This window comes from Drosophila ficusphila, unplaced genomic scaffold (genome assembly GCF_018152265.1).
Source record: "Drosophila ficusphila isolate 14025-0441.05 unplaced genomic scaffold, ASM1815226v1 contig_791, whole genome shotgun sequence".
Classification (NCBI taxonomy): domain Eukaryota; kingdom Metazoa; phylum Arthropoda; class Insecta; order Diptera; family Drosophilidae; genus Drosophila; species Drosophila ficusphila.
This window is the reverse complement of record NW_025064737.1, coordinates 28,974,667-28,993,785: the sequence shown is the minus strand read 5'-3', so window position 1 is coordinate 28,993,785 and position 19,119 is coordinate 28,974,667. Positions and strand designations below refer to the sequence as shown.

At 48.4% G+C, this 19,119-nt stretch overlaps 3 protein-coding genes across 3 annotated transcripts; 1 reads left to right on the top strand and 2 right to left on the bottom strand.

Moving 5' to 3' along the window:
- Positions 1-202: 202 nt before the first annotated feature.
- Positions 203-13,886, bottom strand: LOC108098670 (probable ubiquitin carboxyl-terminal hydrolase FAF). The gene is given in 20 exon segments (XM_017201761.2): positions 203-1,312; positions 2,553-2,954; positions 3,010-3,601; positions 3,690-3,949; positions 4,009-4,360; positions 4,417-4,526; positions 4,586-4,697; positions 4,764-5,072; positions 5,131-5,281; positions 5,357-5,510; positions 5,579-5,894; positions 5,966-6,389; positions 6,455-7,820; positions 7,879-9,792; positions 9,927-9,964; positions 9,967-11,139; positions 11,206-11,354; positions 12,059-12,424; positions 12,499-12,736; positions 13,715-13,886. Coding segments are annotated over 18 exon segments (8,346 nt in total). The 5' UTR covers positions 12,382-12,424; positions 12,499-12,736; positions 13,715-13,886; the 3' UTR covers positions 203-1,111.
- Positions 13,887-14,623: 737 nt separating this feature from the next.
- Positions 14,624-16,172, top strand: LOC108098674 (JNK1/MAPK8-associated membrane protein). Its single transcript, XM_017201769.2, has 6 exons — positions 14,624-14,760; positions 14,816-14,949; positions 15,010-15,222; positions 15,285-15,457; positions 15,523-15,657; positions 15,718-16,172. Exons 1-6 carry the CDS (start codon positions 14,653-14,655, stop codon positions 15,867-15,869), a joined length of 915 nt encoding a protein of 304 aa, XP_017057258.1. The 5' UTR covers positions 14,624-14,652; the 3' UTR covers positions 15,870-16,172.
- On the bottom strand, positions 16,115-19,109 carry LOC108098673 (E3 ubiquitin-protein ligase HRD1). The gene is made up of 7 exons (XM_017201768.1): positions 19,036-19,109; positions 18,602-18,978; positions 18,485-18,541; positions 18,242-18,430; positions 17,345-18,185; positions 17,071-17,285; positions 16,115-17,004 (listed from the first exon to the last, which is right to left on the bottom strand). The coding sequence occupies exons 2-7, from the start codon at positions 18,725-18,727 to the stop codon at positions 16,546-16,548; spliced, it is 1,887 nt and encodes a 628-aa protein (XP_017057257.1). The 5' UTR covers positions 18,728-18,978; positions 19,036-19,109; the 3' UTR covers positions 16,115-16,545.
- Between the last annotated feature and the right edge of the window lie 10 nt (positions 19,110-19,119).

Sequence of the window (19,119 nt, the reverse complement as noted above, 5' to 3'; positions counted from 1 at the left end):
ATTCGTTTTCCTTTTGTTGAATTTTAATGGATGTATAAGATTTATTCAGAGTCTCAAACACACATTTCCTAAATGTGATTTATCTTTATGAATACATTAATTTAAAATTGTGTTTAATTTTGCGACTTATCAGTTTGACTTTGAGTTTGTTGCTGTTGGTTAACGTAAACGGAAACTGAGAGAAGGCTTTGACATTGCGCTGTTTGCTTACATTTCGCTTTTATTTCGCAACTTAAAACATAATAATTTAATAAATGTTTAACAAATTTCACTTAATACCAAACACTAATCATTTAAAATATATATATATATACTTAGTATAACCATAATCAAGTTTTCTTTATGCTCGTGTTGCCTTAGTCCATTCTGTTCTTGAGTTTATACTGTTTTGTTTTGATTTAGCATCCCATTAACTTGGTTTACGCTGTTGAAGTATTATAATGGAAACAGTTTCAGAGGCGAGTACTGAGTACTGAAGATGCAATTTGGTATCTTGCCCTAATTCTTACATTCAGCCGAATTGTTTCCATTAGGTTTTCTAGTATCGTATCTATATGCTTCCATTCGTTTTGATTTCTTTTTAATTCGGTTAGTATTAGTTAATGTTGCTCGGCTTCAATACGTAATACATCATTTATATACTATATAAATACAATTATATGGTACTGTAAACGTGCAACTTAACGCTTCTTAGTAATTATGAGTGTGTTTCTTTGTTTGTGTTCGTTTTGTGTGTGGTGTGATGGGTGTTTTTGTTTAAGGTGTCTGTATCTGTGTCTCTGTTAAGGTAATTATAAAGTTCGATAACTACTAAACACCTTCTCTGGTACATACCGTGGGACTTATCTCGCACACAGGCTCTCGATCCTTGACTCGCATCGTTTTATTTGTTAATATCTACGGTTTTTCTCTACTGCGCATATTAACCCATTAAGTCTCTTTTCGACGGCAGGAGCCCCACTAGCTAAACACCTGCTGTCCACACCGCTCTCATTGCCTGGCTGCTTTGGTTTACTTAACGCTATGGATGCTCCTCATAAGTTGCTGCTCTCGTTAGGTTGCGATTACAATTTATTGCATATAACTTTTCGATTGTGGTTTCCTCCGGGTTTTAGATTAAGTTTTTCTCTATCCTTGCCGGGAGCTGTCCCGATCCCGACCCCGTTTCCGTTTCCGTTGTAATGGCTGGTGTCGAAGTTTCTGCCGTCTCAGTAGTTGTCGCTGGCGAAATCGTCGCCTCCGAGGTCTCCACCGTCGCGTCCTCCTCGTCCTTACTTCCCCCTAGTTTTCTTCTCATCACCCTGCGATACTTCTGCGAATGGCCAACAGAAAGAGTATGGTTAGTGAATTTTCGGCTAACGAAAGCATGGTGTTATAGGTGCTGCGTCAGCGTCTGCGTGCCAGCTAAGCAGTAATTGCAATCTTGCTTCGAGTGTTATCAAACAGGTCGTATATGAGCTCATCAGAGGACTTGTATTGCCTATTTATACGAATCAATCCGATTGAAACCTATCTTTTAGTGGAGCAGGAGATTAAAATGTTGGAAAGCAAGCTTAGAGTCAGCAAATAAAAAGAAGTGAAGGCTATTGGCTTTAATTATCCCATATTAAATAAATAAACATCTCTGACCTCGCTGATCTATATATGACCCTTTGATCGAGTGTGTGTGTGGCGTAGGTGAGGTTGAAGTGCGTAATTTTGAGGGAAGGAAGCTTGCTAAGAAAAGTAAGAAGAAAGCGAAGGGGATCACAGACCCGGGAATGAAAGTGCATCTCGATTGTGCCGAGGCAGTAAAAACAGAAGACATGAACAGAACAAACACAAACTAGGGTGGGCGTTCGGGCTCAAATGAAACATCAATTCTAACTAACTTGGCTGCAAATCAAATCAAGCGGCTTGAGGAACTCTTGCTAATATCACCACGTAGTTGCTGCTGCTGTTGTTGCTGTTGCTGTTGTTGCTGCTGTTGCTGCTTTGGCTGCAGTTGCTTCAGCTTAAGCTGCTGCTCCGGCGGCAGCTGGTGATGGTGGAACAGCACTGGCGGCAGCTTGCCTCCCTTGGAGCGACTGCGCATTCCCTGCGCATGAAGTTACGATTCGGGGCAACAGAGAATTAAACAACGCAAACGCAGCAGACGAATCGCGAGAATTTCGTTAGAATAATAAAAATATTTAGAGAAGAGTTAGAAGAAAACGGAATAGGAAGGAAATCTTCGGATGCCGAAGCTTGGATTACTCTATTTAGACTCAGTTTATTTAAGTAGTTCCATTTAATAAAGTTAGAGATAATTTTATCGGACGGACTTCTTTTAATCGAGATTATTTGGAGGTCAAAACGACAACTAAAATTGTCCATAGCTCTGGTCGAAGGTAGGATTACCTCGGGTTTAGGGAGACAGATAGAGAGATACAGATTGGATTTGGAGTGTAAAATGTGTTTATTGTGTCTACTGTTACGCTGGGGCCTGCTTGGCAGGCGACTCAAAGGATCCCGCGGCTTCGGACACACTCAACAGAGGGACAACTGTCCTAGACCTTGTCCGCTCTAGTTACCTTTTTGGCCGTTAGCTCCATTTGGTCGAGGCTGTTTGTCAGCCCGTTGATATTCGACTCGCCGGTGGTCTCCTGAGCACTGCTCTCCGTCTCGCTGTTGGCCCCGCTGCCCGCCGTCGCTGTCGTGGATAGTGTGGGTGCGGTGGATGCGATGGTCATGCCACCGCTCGGCGTCGTATACGCTCCGAAGAGCTGACGCGAGAGCCGGGGAATGGAATTGCTATCCACACGTGCCGGCCAGGCGCCCGTAGATGGACTGTTTGTGGTGGGCGTCTTGCTTTCCAGCGGCTGCTCGGTTCCTCCGGAAATAGCCTCCTGCGCCGCTACCGGCTGTGCCGTCTGTTCCGTCTTGTTTTCGTCGAGGTTCGACTCCAAATCAGACTCGTTGTTCTCGTCCTGTTCCTGGCAAGAGCGCAGATTAGATTATTTTCTTTAACTGTAACGCTTTAATAGGTACCGTTTTCTCGCTGACCTCATCCGGGCAGAGCTCGTAGGCCATAGTCCACGTGTTCTTGGCCGACTGCGACCGTTCCAGCATGTAGCCGTTAGTGTTGTCATTGCTCTGCGCTGGCGGCGACCACGAGTACGAGTTGTACTGGCAACCGATGCCCCTCTGCCGTTCTAGCTCGTCCTGCAGCCACTCTACGGCAATGCTCCATTGCCGACTAATGGCCGGGTTTGTGTTAAGCATCTGCAGTGCGATCGGCGACTTGTGGAACAACTGCGTAAGACACTTAATAATCTGGTACGCTCGCTTCTGGTAGTGAGTCTTCGCCCGCTGAATGGTATCCAGCAGGCCTTCGCGCTCCTCCGCCACTCCGTTGAGCGCATTGTGGATGCGGTGGTGCTGCCAGGAATCGCCGATCAACAAGATGTTTAGCAGCAGATCCGTATGGTGCCGCATGTCGTGGCAATAGGCGAATCCGCATTGCCACAGAAGTTCGGTCAGCACGGCACGCGAAAAGTGCGGATTCTCCCAGCTGCAGTACTGAAGCAACTTGAGCCCCTCGTCGCCCACGTTGGTATCCTCGATTACCTTTTTGATGTAGCTAAAAAGAACAGTACAAAGTTGTTAACATTTTTCAGTAGATCCAATAAGGTATCAATAATGGCAATAAACTCTTTGCAGCAACTTACGCCGTGCGATTAAAAAGCAAATCCATACACTCAGTGCTTAGCGGGGTAAGCTCCTCGTGCGCCACAGAGGCATCCTTGAACGGATTGGGCAGTGGACGGGCGTTTTGGTTGGAGCTCTGGCACTTTTCGCTGACATCGCTGCAGCGCACCAGATGCGAAACCACCTGGTGAAGCTTGCTGAACTCCGGATACTGATACTTAATAGCCGGACCAAGGCCGTCGTCTAACGCCACTTGGATAAACTGAAGCGGCACATTAAGCTGCCAACGATTATAAAAGTTATAATCTAGTAATCGGGTTGAATGCAAATAACTCTCACCCTTAGCAGCTGCTGCTTTTCGCGTGTTCCCAGACCCACATACATACTGAACAGGCTAAAATAGTGGGGCAGGTGTTTGCCATAGTCGGCTGCCTCGGATTTCAGCAGGCGCAGTACGCTGATGAGCACCTGTTCGCAGAGATTGGCACCGTCATAGCCAGTAAGTGGTTCATCGTTAATGGCAAAGTGGCAAAAGAAAACCACCAGTTTGACGAAGACTGTACGCACTTCCGGCGACGGAGCCATTAAGATGTACTCCCCCAAGCGGGAAGGCGGCGAGAGGAGCGCATGGTTTGCGAACCACTTGCGAACCAATGCCGAGGAACGTATGTGATGTGAGAGCGCGTCGTACCTGACAATTAAGACTTTATCAATTTAAACCATGGCAAGAACATCTCTTACACCTACCAGTCAATGACGGGTCCGCGTAGCGACTTCTTTGTGCGGAAACCGGTGTGGAACAGGAACTGCGATGCCAATTGCACGCCCAGCAGCGAAAGCTCCTCGGCCGCAGGAGTCTGTAGAAGGATAAACTTTTGTTAGCAAGGCAACTAAAAGCACTTTGGCCCAAACTCACGATCTTATCACTCCGCGTTGAGGGAATATTGCAGCTGACTAGCTTTTTAATGAAGTTGAAAAACTCCACAGAGAAAATGCTTCGGGAGTGAAGAAACCGAATGTTTTGGTGTCTGCAAAGTTGGTAGATCGGAGATATGTAAGAATGTTTTGAGTTGAATAGCACCTCGCCCACTTACCGCACACTGCGTTCGATAGGCTTTGGCAGCGGCAAAACGAAATTTCGGCTTTCTGTAAGGGACAACTGCTCGACACTGGGCTCATATTGCTCGGGACTTTGGTCGCAACGGGTGTAGAACAACATGTAGGCGTTCCACCAGCGCTTCTGCCGGCGGTACTGCATGCGTTTTAAATTGTTGTCGTAGATCTCGCCCATGTAGTCGCCACCGAAGCACTGCGCCTTCATTTCCTCATCTTCGTGCATTTTGCACTCAGTGACCTCGCCGTCGTCAAACTTATACCACTGGCACTTTCCGTTCGCTGGGTTTCTGCAAGGATAAATCGGCATTAGACTTTGCAGCCACGCAAAATTTATTTGGCACTTACTTGGAGAGTATGTAGCTAAAATAGTGCCCTCCGGAAGCCTGGCCACTGTGCACCACAATTCCGGTTAGTTCGTACTTTGTCGTCTCAACGTTTGCTTGACAATTATCACCCACCTCCACCACCTCGCCCTCTAGCTTTGCTAGGCCAGAAACTAGACGGAGGCGGAACAACATAAAATTGATTAAAACCATTAAAATGGCATGATGGAATGCTGTGCATTTCTTACCTGTGTAAGGCTCCATATCCAGGATTCGCGGAAATTCAAAATAATCATTAAATTTAATCGCACAGACGCGTTCGTAGTCGTATTCGAAGCGCTTCAGTTGTATGGCTAACACGGGTGGCAGCTTCTTCACACATAGCCGCTTAACGGTAACTACCTGTTGGCCATTAAGAAATTCAATTTGTAGAAAAAGCTTTTGCATAGTAAATCAAAAGAATACTTTACTTTTTTATCACATTTATCACAATGGTATGCATCGGCTCCCTCGAGCAGTTCTCCTTTAACATACTGCTCCAGAGATTCGGTTAATGAGCTATGATTCCTAATATCGACACTAAATACACTAAATGGTTCCTCTTTGGAGTAGCGATGGGGGCACTCTTGGCAGATCTTCTGGTCGCTGAACGAGCCTCCCAGCGTCGCATTCATCAGTTGCGGCTGGCCAAGCGCCTTCAGACCCTCGTCAAGGCTCTCGAACAGGGACATGAAGAACTCCACCGCATCTTGTTGCTCGCGGAGATTTACAGGCTCACCTTGCAGCCTGTGAGGGTTATCAAATTAAATAACACATATTAGTATCAGAACGAAAACTGAACTGCCTGGTTGGCTTACTTAAAATGCGTCCACAGACCGCGGGGCACGTAGAACTGCAGAGCACTGTGGCCCAAGTGGGCAAAAATGGCCTGAACGTGCTTGAGAATCACCACGTGATAGTTCTTTCGCACATCCTGCGTCCCATCCTCGACAGCGCCCGATGACGAGGAAAATGTGACTAGGGCAGAGGCGGGTCCCGAGAAAAGGGCCGGTCCTAAACCACCGCCTGTCATATCGGAGTCACCGCTGAAGTCCTCACCGTCGGTGGTCGCCGCGCCGTGGGCTCGTAGGATGCCCACCCGAACCGCCGGAACCATGTAAAGCTGCTGCAAAACCGAGTTCATGTAGCAAGTGGCCCCGGCGTTTTTCAGTCCGCAGAAACCTTTGGTTGGTCTGGCGCCCACCGGCGGCAGATAGTCCCATTCGCGCAACGGATCCGTATCTGTACAACAGAAAAGGAGAGGTGACATTTGTTGTAATAAGGCAAAGTTTCTCAAGAAAACTCACCCGTACAGACGAAATCGATGAGTGTATTGGTGAGTAGCTTCATATTAGGAACACAGAGCTGGCACAAGGCAATGAGGAGATCGCAGGCAGCGGCGATAGTGTGTGGGCTGCGGCAAACCGGTGGCGGAACCGTGTCCTGCCGAAGATTGCCATGCCGCCGTAAATGCAGGAATTCGCGCGAAGCCGTGAAGAGAAAGTCGTCAATGAGCTCGTGGATGAGCTCGTTGAGTTGCGCCTTTGAGTCGGCGGCCAGGAAAAACATCAGTTCCTTTGCCAGGCACAGGTGGCCCTCGAGAAGCTCCTCGTGCACCTGAGTGTCACCGGTAGCTCGGACATTTTCCCGTATGCGCTGGAGCCACTTAATCTCGTCGTCCAACAGTCCCTCGCTGATTTGCAGCGGCCAGTTGTAGATGCATCCATAAGACAGCGTGCGGCATAGGACCGAAAAGAACTCGGCGCAGGTGGCCTCATATTGGGGAACTAGTGTTTTCAGCGCGCCAACCAACAGGTTGACCATGTACACGAACGGCCGCCGGTCGCTGGCGCAGTAGGTGGAAGCCAGGAACAGCTGCTCCGAGGCCACCTGCCGCACATGGCGAAGCGGGTTCTTTAGCACGATGGAGGTGATGAATTTGGGCCAGTTAGCATCGCTACTCAACGCCTCGTTGGCACTTGGGTTCAGGATGAACGAGATGGTGAGCACCTCTAGTGCCTCCTTACACATGCTAAAATCCTGCCCGTCGGGCTGGATCACTTCGTCTTCAAACTCACCGCTGCTGTTTCCCAGAGCTTGAAGATTGCCGCACGACGAAGCCCAGGCCAGCTGCACGACCGCCTTTATGGTGGAAATGTCGGGACAGGACCATTGCAGCGTTGAGGTAAAGAGCGTGCGGCAGCGATCGCCCTCCTGGCTGGCAGAGAGCATTTCGCGTGCCAGCATCACTGCGAGCTTCGCGGATATCGCCCGCAAAGTGCCCTGCGAGCTGTTCGGCATTGCAGAGAAGTTCTGCTTCAGGATGTCTACCTGGGAGCGGGATCCGTTGTCAAGGTCGCAGATCATGGGCTCATCGCCAACGCGCGACAGAACACTGCCCACGATGTACAGGAATAGCTTCGCCAACCGAAGCACGCACTGAAAGGAGGCACGCTTTGTGTGCATATCGGCGCTGGGCAGGAAATTGTTTTTAGTCAACAGCTCCAGCACGAAATGAGCGCAGCCCGAGTGCATCCACGCAGACTGCACGAGCAGAGCTCCTTCGCCTAGAGGATCCAGCGCTGGGATTAGCAGCCCATGCAGCACACTCAGATTGTACAGAACTTGGGCGGGTGTCGGGTGCAGGAACATCTGCTCCGGCGTACAGTTTTCCTAAGGAGAGGAGGTTTTAAAGCAAGCTGAATAATATTTTAACATGGTTTGATCTTACCTCTTCAGCTTCATTCGCCGGCTGCTCAGTTGAGTTCAGTTGCTCGTCCTCGTCCTTAGAACTCTTTTCCCCCACCAATGGCACCGTAACGGACGCCTTGGGTATCTTGCACATTAACTGGAGCTGGCGCATAGTTTGTCGGTCGCAGGGAAGCAAGTGCAGCAGAACCTTGGCGCTGTCCCGCAGACGGCCGTGTTCTAGGTCACTGCCCAGCTGGTAGAGCTTCAAAAAGAACTCAGTGTACTGGTAGTTTTGTGAAATGATGACGCCGGGCAGCGTGCTCTCCGACTCCACTCGCTGCATGTCGGGACAGGGTCGCGGGGGAGAGCCGGTACTCGAGTCGCTGGAGGAGTCAGGACTGCTAGCCAGTCCGGTGCCCACAGGTGTGAGCTTCGCTGTGAGGATCATCTTGTCTCGGATTGTGTACTGGTAAAGCGGATTTATCTCGTCGGATACCTCGATCATTTCGCCATTTGTGTAGAAGAGATCAACCTTTATATTGGTCGTCGATGTGCCCTTGATGCGCTTCAGCAGACTCCGCTTGAAAGCAGCCATCGTCTCGTTGCTATGTGTTACAATCTCCAGGTCGTCGATAGGCCTACCTGGGTTCTGGAAACGGATGTACAGACTTATGTTTTTTCCCCTCGTCACTCGACTAAGAGGCAAGTGGACGCGATCGCCGCTGAAGGAGCGGTCGCACTCCTTAACGTATTCTTGCAGCACCTTAAGAATGCGGCACATCTTCTCCGCTTCGATAAAACGCATTTTGGAGTCTTTCGACTCGTCGTTAGCGTTGTCCGACTGGTCGGGTGCTTCCAATTCCTCTTGGAGCTGCGTCTTGCCCAGAATCACAATGTTTCCGTAGTGGGTGCGCAGGCGGGAGCAGCACTCCCCGATGAACATCTCGTGAAACTCGGCTATGTTTTCCTGCAACCGTGGCCCCAACGCCGTCGACACTTCCTTAAGCAGATCGATGGCCTTCCCGGCAATCTCCTCGCCCCCTGTGGTGATCACCCGCCACAGGTAGTCCTTCCCTATAAGGTCCTCGTTGTCCAGAATATATCCCCTGTGTATCGCTTTCAGCTTGTCCTCTTTGGAGTTGACCGCCTTGAAGAAGCGCTCGAAGCACTTGATTCCGCTCTCGGTAAGCAGGTGCGGGTCTAGTTGCAGAATATTGTTCTCGAAGAAGTCCTTGTTGATGCCGGGGTCCAAGTCTGGCTCCTCGCCCATCAGCTTGCCGAACCACCGGAAGCACTCTTCGCGATCCGCCGGAAAAACTGCGTTCACCGCTAAGCAGTGCCATATCTGCTTTGCCTGATCTGCACAAAGCCACAGTTGTCCGTCTTTCAGAAGGAACTTGAGAAACTCCAGACGCTCCGCGATTTGGGCATGATGAGGAAACCTTCCGTCAATAAGGATGGTGGCCGCTTCCAGGCCGGGTGTCTCGCTCACCATTTGGCGAACCCTTTCCATGTAAGCAGTCAAGCTATTAGTGACCAGTATGACCAAAGAATATTCGTTCTGCAGCCGCTCGATCACCTGCTGGCGGTTCGTTCCCGTTTGAGTGCGAGGAGCATGATTCGGCGTAGTGTCATATAAACAACAAATATCCCTGATTAAACGTAGGGCAGGCAACACCCATCCATCGCCCGACTTAAGCTCGCCAACGCACTTGTCCAACCAAATGGTTTTCTGCGCGTCCCGCTCCTGCGAGCAGCTGTAGTCCAAAATCTTGACATGTGCGCCCAGCGCTTGGTCGAGCACCTCCGGCGGGACCTCCTGGCTGTGGGCCAGTGTCCAGAAAAGTTTCAGCACCTTTTGAGCCATTACTCCGTTCTTGTCGTCCTCAGCCAGCCGACGAATCAGTTCTAGAAGCCTCTCTCGCTGCCTTTTGTTGGCCGTGGTCATGCTGGCCTATAATAAGCAAGTCGATGGATAAGAATCGGGACAAAAACAAGAATTGATCGAAATTTAATTAGTATCGAAAAAAATATGAAGGATTACCAAAATTAATAAAAGAGGCTTTGATTAAAATAATGAAAACTCACTTGAAAAGCCTCAAAGAGATGGTCAAGTTGTTCGGGGTAAAATCCCAAGCCAGTTTTGCCAAAAGATCGTGCACATTTTTCACGATCGCCTCGTGCTTGCCGGCCTGAGCTCTCCAAACAGCATCCAAGTCGTCGAGCGTCAGTGCCTGCTCCTTAATTAGAAATCGGATAATCTTTTCCAGTTTCTCTACATATTGGGGCTGGTGCAGCGAGTCCTTTAGTACGATGCCCAGGACGTCCGACGACTTGATCCACTGTGCCATGCGCTCCGCCGTCAGCCACTCCATCTCGTCTTCGGGCATACAGTGGGGCAAGGGTTGGGATCGATGCGAGTAATATGCCACCGAGGAGAGCACTTTGTTGATCTCATTAAGGGCGTTCATCTTGCCATTGAAGCTGGACACCTGCAGAAGGCGGAGGATCATCTTAAGTCGGAACATCTCCAAATCGCGGATCAGCTCCTCCTGACCCGTCAATCTACTGGCCAGGAAGCGGGCCGACTTTACGATCCCGTTAATGTAGTCATTCCGACCCTCGGGTTTAACCTCGCGCTTTAGCTCTTCGTCTGAGAAGCTGTCCAAAAGGTCCAACACCACGTTCCAGGTGGGCATAAAGTACTTTGCGATGGTAGCCGGCGTCAACAGCTCGTAGCATTGACCAAATGGTCGCAGGAGATTGTGGATCAGCGCCAATGTAAGACGGTTATCTTGACAGCTTCCTTCCCCACTGCCCTCGCCACTCACTCCCTTGCCGGTGGCCTTGTTTTGGTTGCGCTTCAGTAACTCCAGTCCGCTGTTAAACCGCTCCAACAGATTGTCAAAGCCTCCCAGCTGGCCAAAGCGGTTTATGAGATCCACCAGCCAGCCGCGAGCATTCTTTGGCTCAGCCGGCGGCCGGGCGTACATCTTGTTGCTGTCCAACTGACCCCAAATGCAGTCCGGTGAGGCGAAGCACTCCGGCTGACGGGCTGCATTGAACGTGTTAAACTTATTTTCCGGATCGAAAACGATGGCCAGCAAGTCAAGCAGGTAAGGATTGTCGCGTTGCATGTGGATGGCAATCAAGTGCAGCAGCTTGCCACAAGACACGAGTATGCAGTGGTGGATGTTGTATTTCCACGAGTTTACGGCCTCGTCGGTTAGGATCTTGGCAAACGAAGTGCTCAAGCCGTTGCGGTAGAACTCCACACATGGCTCGCAGTCGTGATCGACACCTAAAAGTGGATTAGAGGAATGGGATTCCGTTTTTTTTTTTTTTTTTGATATTTGTACAAGCTTACCAGCTTGGGTTAGCTCAATGGCAGCGTTCAGAAGTACCTCCAACTCCTGTTCAGGCAGAACGGGCACTACCCACCGGGGATTGGATATCTTCTGGGTCAGCGATCTCAGCTTCGTAGTGGGAAACGAAGAAATAAGCTTTTCTGGAGGCCTAATTAAAGATAATAAATTATACTTTAGCTTATGGTTATAATTTTAAAGGTCAGGTAAAGTCTTTTCAATTAAAAAAAAAAAAATCGTTCGGAGAAGTCTATTTAAAATGAATTTCAAACCGGAATGAATAGATTCAAATTTGGGGGTACTTTCTGTCAGCTAATCATGTTGACCAGGCGATAAGATAAAACCTGCATGGGTATTCCAAATGAGACAATAATAGACGCGTAACGTAAATACATTAATACAAATGTGGTAGATTCAATAGGGCAACTTGAAAGGTACCTATCAAGGGGAGGAAAACATTTATTGACTCATTGTTGGTTCTATCACTTTTCTACACACACTTTAACTCGGATATTTGTTGTCCGCTTGCAATAGATCTGCGGAATTGTTGGTTCTGTGGAGCACTGGTGACGACACCACTTGAAATAGCCTGGCCAAAATCAGCTGGAGCATATTTTAATGAATCTATTGCGAGTGTTGTGCAGGCCCACCTTAAGCAAACAAAGAATGCAGAAGGAGAAAACTGCGGAAAAGTAAACACATGAAGGCCCTAGGTTGGAGTTCATGGAGGGTGGTGCTACTGGTGCTACACACACCCCGAAAACAGTTGCTCCAGCTAATTAAGTGCAATAAACAACGCACTAAACCCGGTTAATTGGGCGGAGTCATGCGAGTCCGCGCGCCACGCCCACTTACACTAATGTGACGGTGCTGTCCACGCTTCCCGCCGAAGAAGAGGCGGCTACATCATCGGAACTCTGGCTGCTGTCCGCCGTCTGTTGCTCCTGACTGCTGTCCAGGCCACCCGCTCCTCCTCCTCCTCCTCCACCTGGCAAGGTAGAAGTGGTGATAGTTCCCGTAAGTGATCCTGAGCTAGGTCCCGATCCCAACCCTAATCCCGTTCCCGCACTCTGCGCCGGACTCGTTGTGGTGGTTGCTGTGGTGGTGGTGCTGCTGCTTGTGGCTGTAGTGCCCGTACCAGACTGTGCGGTGGTGTGCCTGCGTGTGTCGAACGTCATGGTGGTGCTGTTCACCGGGCGGATCCTCTCCAGCCAAGTCGTCCTGTGGAGCACCGGAAGCAGTTAAAGGGGCAGGAGCTCAAGTTGTCTAGGTGTGTGGCTAATGGCTAGTCCTACTGCAGTCTGCACGGGTGGTGCTTTTGGCTGTTGGCTTATGGCAGTTGTGAGGTATCCGGAGCACTCCTTGTCCAGTTTGAGAGCTACCCCGCTTCCTTGGTGTTTCTTGAGGCACTGTTGGTCGGCGACTCCTCGTGTTTGGGCTCTCTCTTATTGTCCTTTTCCCAATAAGAACTGGCGCCGTGCGTTGCGTTTACATATTCCTGGTCAGCGGCACAAGTTTGCAAAAATCTATAAACTGCAACGAAGAGAAAGAGGCAAGGAGAGGCGGATAAATACAGGCGCTAAAAGAGAGACCGAAAAAACACACTCATGCACCGCAGAGTGTGACTGTGTGAGTGGGCCTGCGTGTATGTAAGAGAGCTCTGGGTTGGAATATGAAAAATCAATATTATTTAATAGACAGGGCAGCCAAGCGCCTAATAATGCTCCAAAAGCACACAAATTACGCTCTCTCACACGCACACACACCCGCTCACCCACATTCTCTTTCAGCCTTTGTGTGCGTGTGAATTTAATTTAATGTTGTTTTTGTTTTACGCTGCGCTCTTTATTCTTATTTATTTATTGTTATTTTTTGGGCAAACAAAGAACATTTTTTCTGCTGAAAATTACATCACGTTTACGGATTTTCCACTTGCTCTCTCTCTTTCTCTCCACCCGGCAACATCCTTAAGCGGAATGTCGGTCGGTGGGTGGAGCAAGTGGGTGGTAGGCGGAAATGGGCGCAGGGTGGTGAAAATAACTACGCATAAAGACTTTAAGTTGCAGCCCCGAAAACGATGCAAAAATTAGCCACTTAAAGGGGGTGTCGGGAGGGTGGGAATTTCCCCACTTTCTTTTAATTTTTTTGGAGTTGCGGGAGAGTAACGGAAGTCACTCAAGGACGGCAGCCAGTGCGGCTTTTTATTATTTTCAGTTTTTCACTAGCCACTTACACACACGCACGCACACTTGCTCACACGCACGTACGTGTAGTTTTTGCAAATCGAATCGAACGAGCTGACAATTTCACACTTTGATAAGCAGCCCCAAGAAGTTTAATGCTTTTTATTAACTATTCCTTTTGCGGATTGGGAGCCGTAAATTTACTGCTTCCTCTAAACTTGTCGCGGTAACTATTTCGCGAATATTGAGCTTACAAATCAGCCGGCCAATAGACAAAATGGCGTCTGCCTTTGCTGTTGTTCTGGGACGATTCCTACTGGATTTTTACCTGCCTAGCCTACGGAAAAGTGTTGCGAGTCCTGCGGGGAGATGTGGTGCTACTGGCACGACGTGCTTCTTAACCGCTCGCTTCGCAATTCGCGATAAATTAATTATATTTAGTTATTTCTTTTGCTAGGGTTGTGCAGTTCGGACGAACTAGTTTTGAACTGAGCCAGTTCGCGGGGTTCATCTGGTGCTTTTAGGTAGAGTTGCCAGGCTGGCAAAGATTTTGTCTCTTGAACTGGCCCTGGAACTATTTTTAAGAAGGGGATAGGTTTAAAAAAATCTTTTTGGTTTGTTAAAAGACCAATATGACAATAATATTGTGTAAAAGTTTTGAGTCAATCAGAGTCAAACTTACGAAATTAGATATTTTTAAACAATCGAATTTGACGATTTTGAAGGATGAAAAACTTTAAATCGATTTGCCCGATACTTTTGAAGATATATTTTTGAAGTTCGTGAACATTAGAACTCAAAATCTACTCCCTATGAAAATTTAAACATAACTTCTTCACAAAAATCAAAGGTAATCAAAAGGATTTTTTTCTATTTTTAAATAATTAATTAACCGTTAATTTTTGAGCTAAAATCGCGGTTTTCACTTCCAAGTGCTGGGAAAAATAGAAAAAACTTAATAAAATTATATTACTCTTGTTGCTAATAAAAAAAACACAACTATAGCCGTTTTTTGCCTTTAAAATCTTACCCTCCCTTAACTGGAGGGGTCGAATGAAATTGAGTTTCTTATTTAAATCTCTATGTTGGAAAACCGTTAGATGTTATATATTTTTAAAATCGTTTTTCTACTGAATATATATAGTTTTTTCTATTATTTTTATTTTTATTTGTGAAGAAAAATTATATTAAGTATTAAGATATTTTGTCCATGGACTTGGGCGGAAGACCGTTTCACCATCTGGCAACACTGGCCTCGGTTTTCGTATGAAAATGTACGACGCGTTGGAACGTTGCCCAGGAGCATATTGTGGACGGTCCCCGCTCGGAAATGACACTTGGAGTAGCTGCGGGGTCTGTCCCCGAGGATCCCGGGTGAGTGTCCTGCCCGGCATATGACATACCAGACTTCAACAGCATCTGCCCACAGGTGAACCAGAGCTATGCCTGCTCTCCTTGCCGCGACGAATTGACCACATACTCCTGGCTTTATCTTGGGTTTATGACCATGCTTCCACTTATGATGCACTGCTTCTTCATCGACATGGACGCCAAGGATCGCAAGTAAGCGAAAACAATTTTTAGTATTGTGTAAGAACAATGAGATTCTACATGTGTTTGTAGATTTTCCCGCAAGCAGCTGATCCTGACGGCTAGCGCCTTCGTTGAGGTAGCACTATCTGCCGTCTTGGCCACCTTATTTATGGAGCCCATGTGGGAGCTGCGCCTGTACGCATGTGACGTTCGGAAGCTCACCGACTGGTATACCTTGTTCTACAATCCCAGTCCCAACTATGAGGCACGGGTCTATTGCACTCAGGAGGCGGTATATCCACTGTGAGGCACTTCTCACTCACTCCAGAATCTCGATTATAGTTACCGAAATGTTGATTCTGCAGGCAAACCATTGTTTTGGTGTTCTACTTTTTGTGTCTGGTTAACATGTTTCTCATTCGCCCGCTGGTCAGTAAATTGATGGATGTGGGCGGCAGGAGCAGGGCCCCCATATACTCCGCACTCTACTTTCTGCCCCTGCTTACTTTTGTCCATGCTCTAGGATGTGGTCTAATCTGTGAGTTTTAAAATCCCTATATGTGAACTAACCCCGGAGGATTCAATTTTCGGCTTTCTTCTCAGATTACTCCTTTCCGTACTTGAGTGTGGCAATCTCAATGGTGGCCAATGCAATCCACTATTCCCTCAAGCTGGACCAAACCCTGAAGGCTCTGGTTCACTCTTCGTTGTGGGAATTAAAAAATGTGATTATAATAGGTAAGTATTTCTGGTCTTTAATTATGGCAATCATTGCGTCAACCAATTTTGTTTTTAAAGCTGTCCACTGGATGCTGTTGGCGTATGGAATCACCTCCCTCAATTACCATTATGCATTTATGTGCTTGGTGCCGTTTCCCACGCTTTTTTACATCCTGACCGTTAGATTTACGGACCCAGGAGAGTTCCGGGAACTGGAGTCGAGAATTTGATGCGGCGACGTCCAAATGCAAATTTTCCACACCCGTGGAACCCGACGGTCTACTGTTGTTATCTATGTGTAGTGCGCGTCGCCTTATTTATTTACCTATAATTTGTAGCTTGTATTCAACTTGTTTCGATTTTTTTATATTTCCTTAGGCAATTTCGAAAAATGATAATTCTGGAAGTGTGAGAATCGAAACAGTTTCTTTAGTGTACTTGGCGTATTATGCACCCGTAATTAATTTCACCGTTCTTTTCGTTTTAATTATATTTCACATTAATTATACACATATAGTAATATTAAATACAAATCATCAGTTTCCCATCTCTAAAATAGTTTTTACACAATACGTATTACTACATATTGAATTTCGATGCCACAAATCTCACGTTCAGATCCTTCGTTCCACACGCCGCTTTACTGGGCGGCAGCGCTTCAGTGTGTGAGTTTGGGGCATCATAGTCGTCTTTGTCGCCATCGTCGTATTATTTCCATATCGCAAGCCGTAGAAAAGAATAAAAGTCAGTGACAGGGTGAAGCGGATGAGACGCGGATTTTGAACAATCAATACCAGCCAAAAGAATAGAAAATTGTGATTAACGCAAGCACGTTTCGTTTGTTTTCTGTGTGATGAGGGATTTCGCTGTCGTCACTTGGAGTTAAGTCTGCCATATTGGAAGCGCCTAGTCCACTGTCGTGCGTTCGTTGCCGCTTGCCGACTTGTTGCGTTCCTCCAGGAACTTCAAGCGGCGCTTTCTCAACTCGCCCAACTCAGATGAGTTTTCCTCGAAGTCAGCATCGGAGCTGGGCAGGCTGACCGCCTCCGTGGCAGTCGATGGCACGTCGTCCTCGTCTGCGTCAGCGCCAAGATCCTCAATGGTTACCTTCTCCACGGGCAGTGCATCTGCTCCCGCGGGGTGTAGCTGATGAGCCTCCAGCTGGGCCATCGCCTTGGCCGATGTACTGGGCTTGTCATACACGCTAGATCCTGAAGCTCCGTGCACGTTCGGTGGAGCTGTGGCAGATCCAGCTGCCGAGGGAACTGGCGGCACTGAAGTCAACTGCAATCGCGATGCCAAACTCTGGTACTGGGACATCATTATCGCCGCCGAATCCAGCATAAGGTTTATGTTCTGCAGCAACTGAGGGGGTAAATCATGTTCGTTATTATTGAAAAAAAATGCCATATACTTCAACCAAAAACGTACTTTCAGGCGTTGCTCGATCTGCTCTCGTTGGTGACCCTCCATGGCACGCAGCTCTTCGTCGGTGAATTTGGTCAGGTCTAGTGGGATTGGCGGCGGCGGAAGGGGTGAGAAGAGGCCAAATTGTGGCGGCATCATGAAAGGCGACAGCAGGGGCATAACTGGGGGCGGAGGTACCGAGAGACCAGCCAGATTGGGCAATCCGTTGGGCAAGCCGGCTGAAAAGAATCGGAATCAGTTTTCGATTCTGAGTTTCTGTATTTTAGTTGAAACTTACTGGCATCACCAATAAGATCTGCAATGCTGGGCGGCAGTGCTGGACTTCCGGCCATCGGACCGTTGGCGCGTGCCGGGTTTCCATCCACTCCAGCACCGGGAGCTGGAGCAGGCACTCCACCAGTCGGCTGGGCTCCTGCTGCAGCGGGAGCGGCGTTCCCGGCAGCAGCTTCATCTCCTGCGCGCGGCATTGCCGTGGAGTTTACTGCCGGCGTGCGCAGAATGTTCAGGCGGCAGGTGGGGCAGGTCTGCTGGCGCTGGAACCACGAGCGTAGGCACGTTGTGTGAAAGATGTGACCGCAGGGCAGCTTTTTCGAATGGTTGACCATGTCCTCGCGGCAGATGATGCAGATATTGTCAGACTGGCGCAGCTCCTCGGGCGTGGCGTCCGGATAGAGGGTGTTCATGTTTCGAATCGCACGCCGCGACATGATCACATCGTTCAGCGCTTTGCGGAAGTTTCGTATGGTGAAGAACATAGGCCGGAACACGAACATAGGCAGCGCGTAAATCTTGGCCATAATCACCACGAACAGTATGTAGAGCACTACCTTAATAAGCCCGATGACCAGTTCCGTGTATAGTAAGAACACCGCCTTGTTTTCCCAGGGCGTGTCCGTGCGCATTTCGGCGGCGTGCAACACGTACTTGATGGCCGTGCTGGCTATTACGGTTAAAAGAATGGCGTATTCGAACCCAAAGACCAGTTGCACGGTGGGCCCGCGCACCAAAGTCGAGTTGTAGGCGTGGATCAACAAAACGTAGTCCAAGATGCCCAGCATTGTGAGCAGGCTGCCCACACGAATGTGGAAAAGCCAGCCGAGTACGGGCGAGCGCTCCATCTGGTGGTAAATATATTAAAGTCGAGATCGAAGTGTATACGAGGGAAAGTCCTTACAAAGTCTACCCGCTCCTCGGCCAGCCAGTGGAATGATTTAAGAAATAGCAAAACTGTGAACAGGGCCACAAAGCGCGGATTAAAGTCATCTCGGAACACAGTGAACGCCAAGCAGGTTTCCGTGAGCGCGTACCAAAAGCGCTCCAACAGATGCTCGAATTCGGCGGCGCGAAGCGTGCCCAGGAAGATCTAAGGGACAATCCAAGTTACGGGAGTTACAAAGGGTTTTCTGATACGACTTACCTTGCGCAGCAGCTTGCCAAACATTAATACAATCACTAAAAACTGTATGTAGATGACCTGGAAGTAAAGGAGGAAATCAGACTGGGATTAAACGGGTTTGCCAGGCAGAATACGCACCGCCATGGAGGAGTTCGACTTCGTTATGTAGACCACCGCCGGATAGAACTGCTGCTTCTGGTAATAAGCGTTCCCGATCACCGCGCTGGTCAGCGCCATGCAAACGGAGGACAAGAGAAGCTGCATGATGCCGCTTGAGGTCGCCAGGGCCGCCAGCTGGCTGATGGATTCCAAGAATATGTTAATTTTGGTCGAGATCTCTGCTTGCCCCTCAACTTAACATAAAATGCCGTAGCTCTCGGAAAAGGTATCACTTGGTATCGGTGGAGCTCTGCTTCGCTTTCCGAAAATATTGACTTGCTTTCGTCGACGCTGAAATTTAGCCGAGTTATTTTAGCCGAACGAAGTTGTTTGCCTTGCCATCGAGATTGGCTATTCTGGAATTGGGAGTGGTGGCTTTATTAGGGCGTATTAATATTTTTATTTTTACGAACCGATAATTACACGTAGTACGTACTAGAGCTGGAGCAAAAATCGATGTTTATTCGGTAGAATCGATGTAGTTTAACTGGCAACTA

What these genes read in the sequence shown, in the direction of transcription:
- LOC108098673 (XM_017201768.1), bottom strand. Translation starts at nt 18,727, where the DNA reads ATGCAGCTTCTCTTGTCCTCCGTTTGCATGGCGCTGACCAGCGCGGTG. An exon ending in CCGAGGAGCGGGTAGACTTT is followed by an intron (nt 18,186 to 18,241) that starts GTAAGGACTTTC and finishes ATTTACCACCAG; the next exon opens with ATGGAGCGCTCGCCCGTACT. An exon ending in AGATCGAGCAACGCCTGAAA is followed by an intron (nt 17,005 to 17,070) that starts GTACGTTTTTGG and finishes TTACCCCCTCAG; the next exon opens with TTGCTGCAGAACATAAACCT.
- LOC108098674 (XM_017201769.2), top strand. Translation starts at nt 14,653, where the DNA reads ATGAAAATGTACGACGCGTTGGAACGTTGCCCAGGAGCATATTGTGGA. An exon ending in TCTGTCCCCGAGGATCCCGG is followed by an intron (nt 14,761 to 14,815) that starts GTGAGTGTCCTG and finishes ATCTGCCCACAG; the next exon opens with GTGAACCAGAGCTATGCCTG. An exon ending in ATGGACGCCAAGGATCGCAA is followed by an intron (nt 14,950 to 15,009) that starts GTAAGCGAAAAC and finishes ATGTGTTTGTAG; the next exon opens with ATTTTCCCGCAAGCAGCTGA.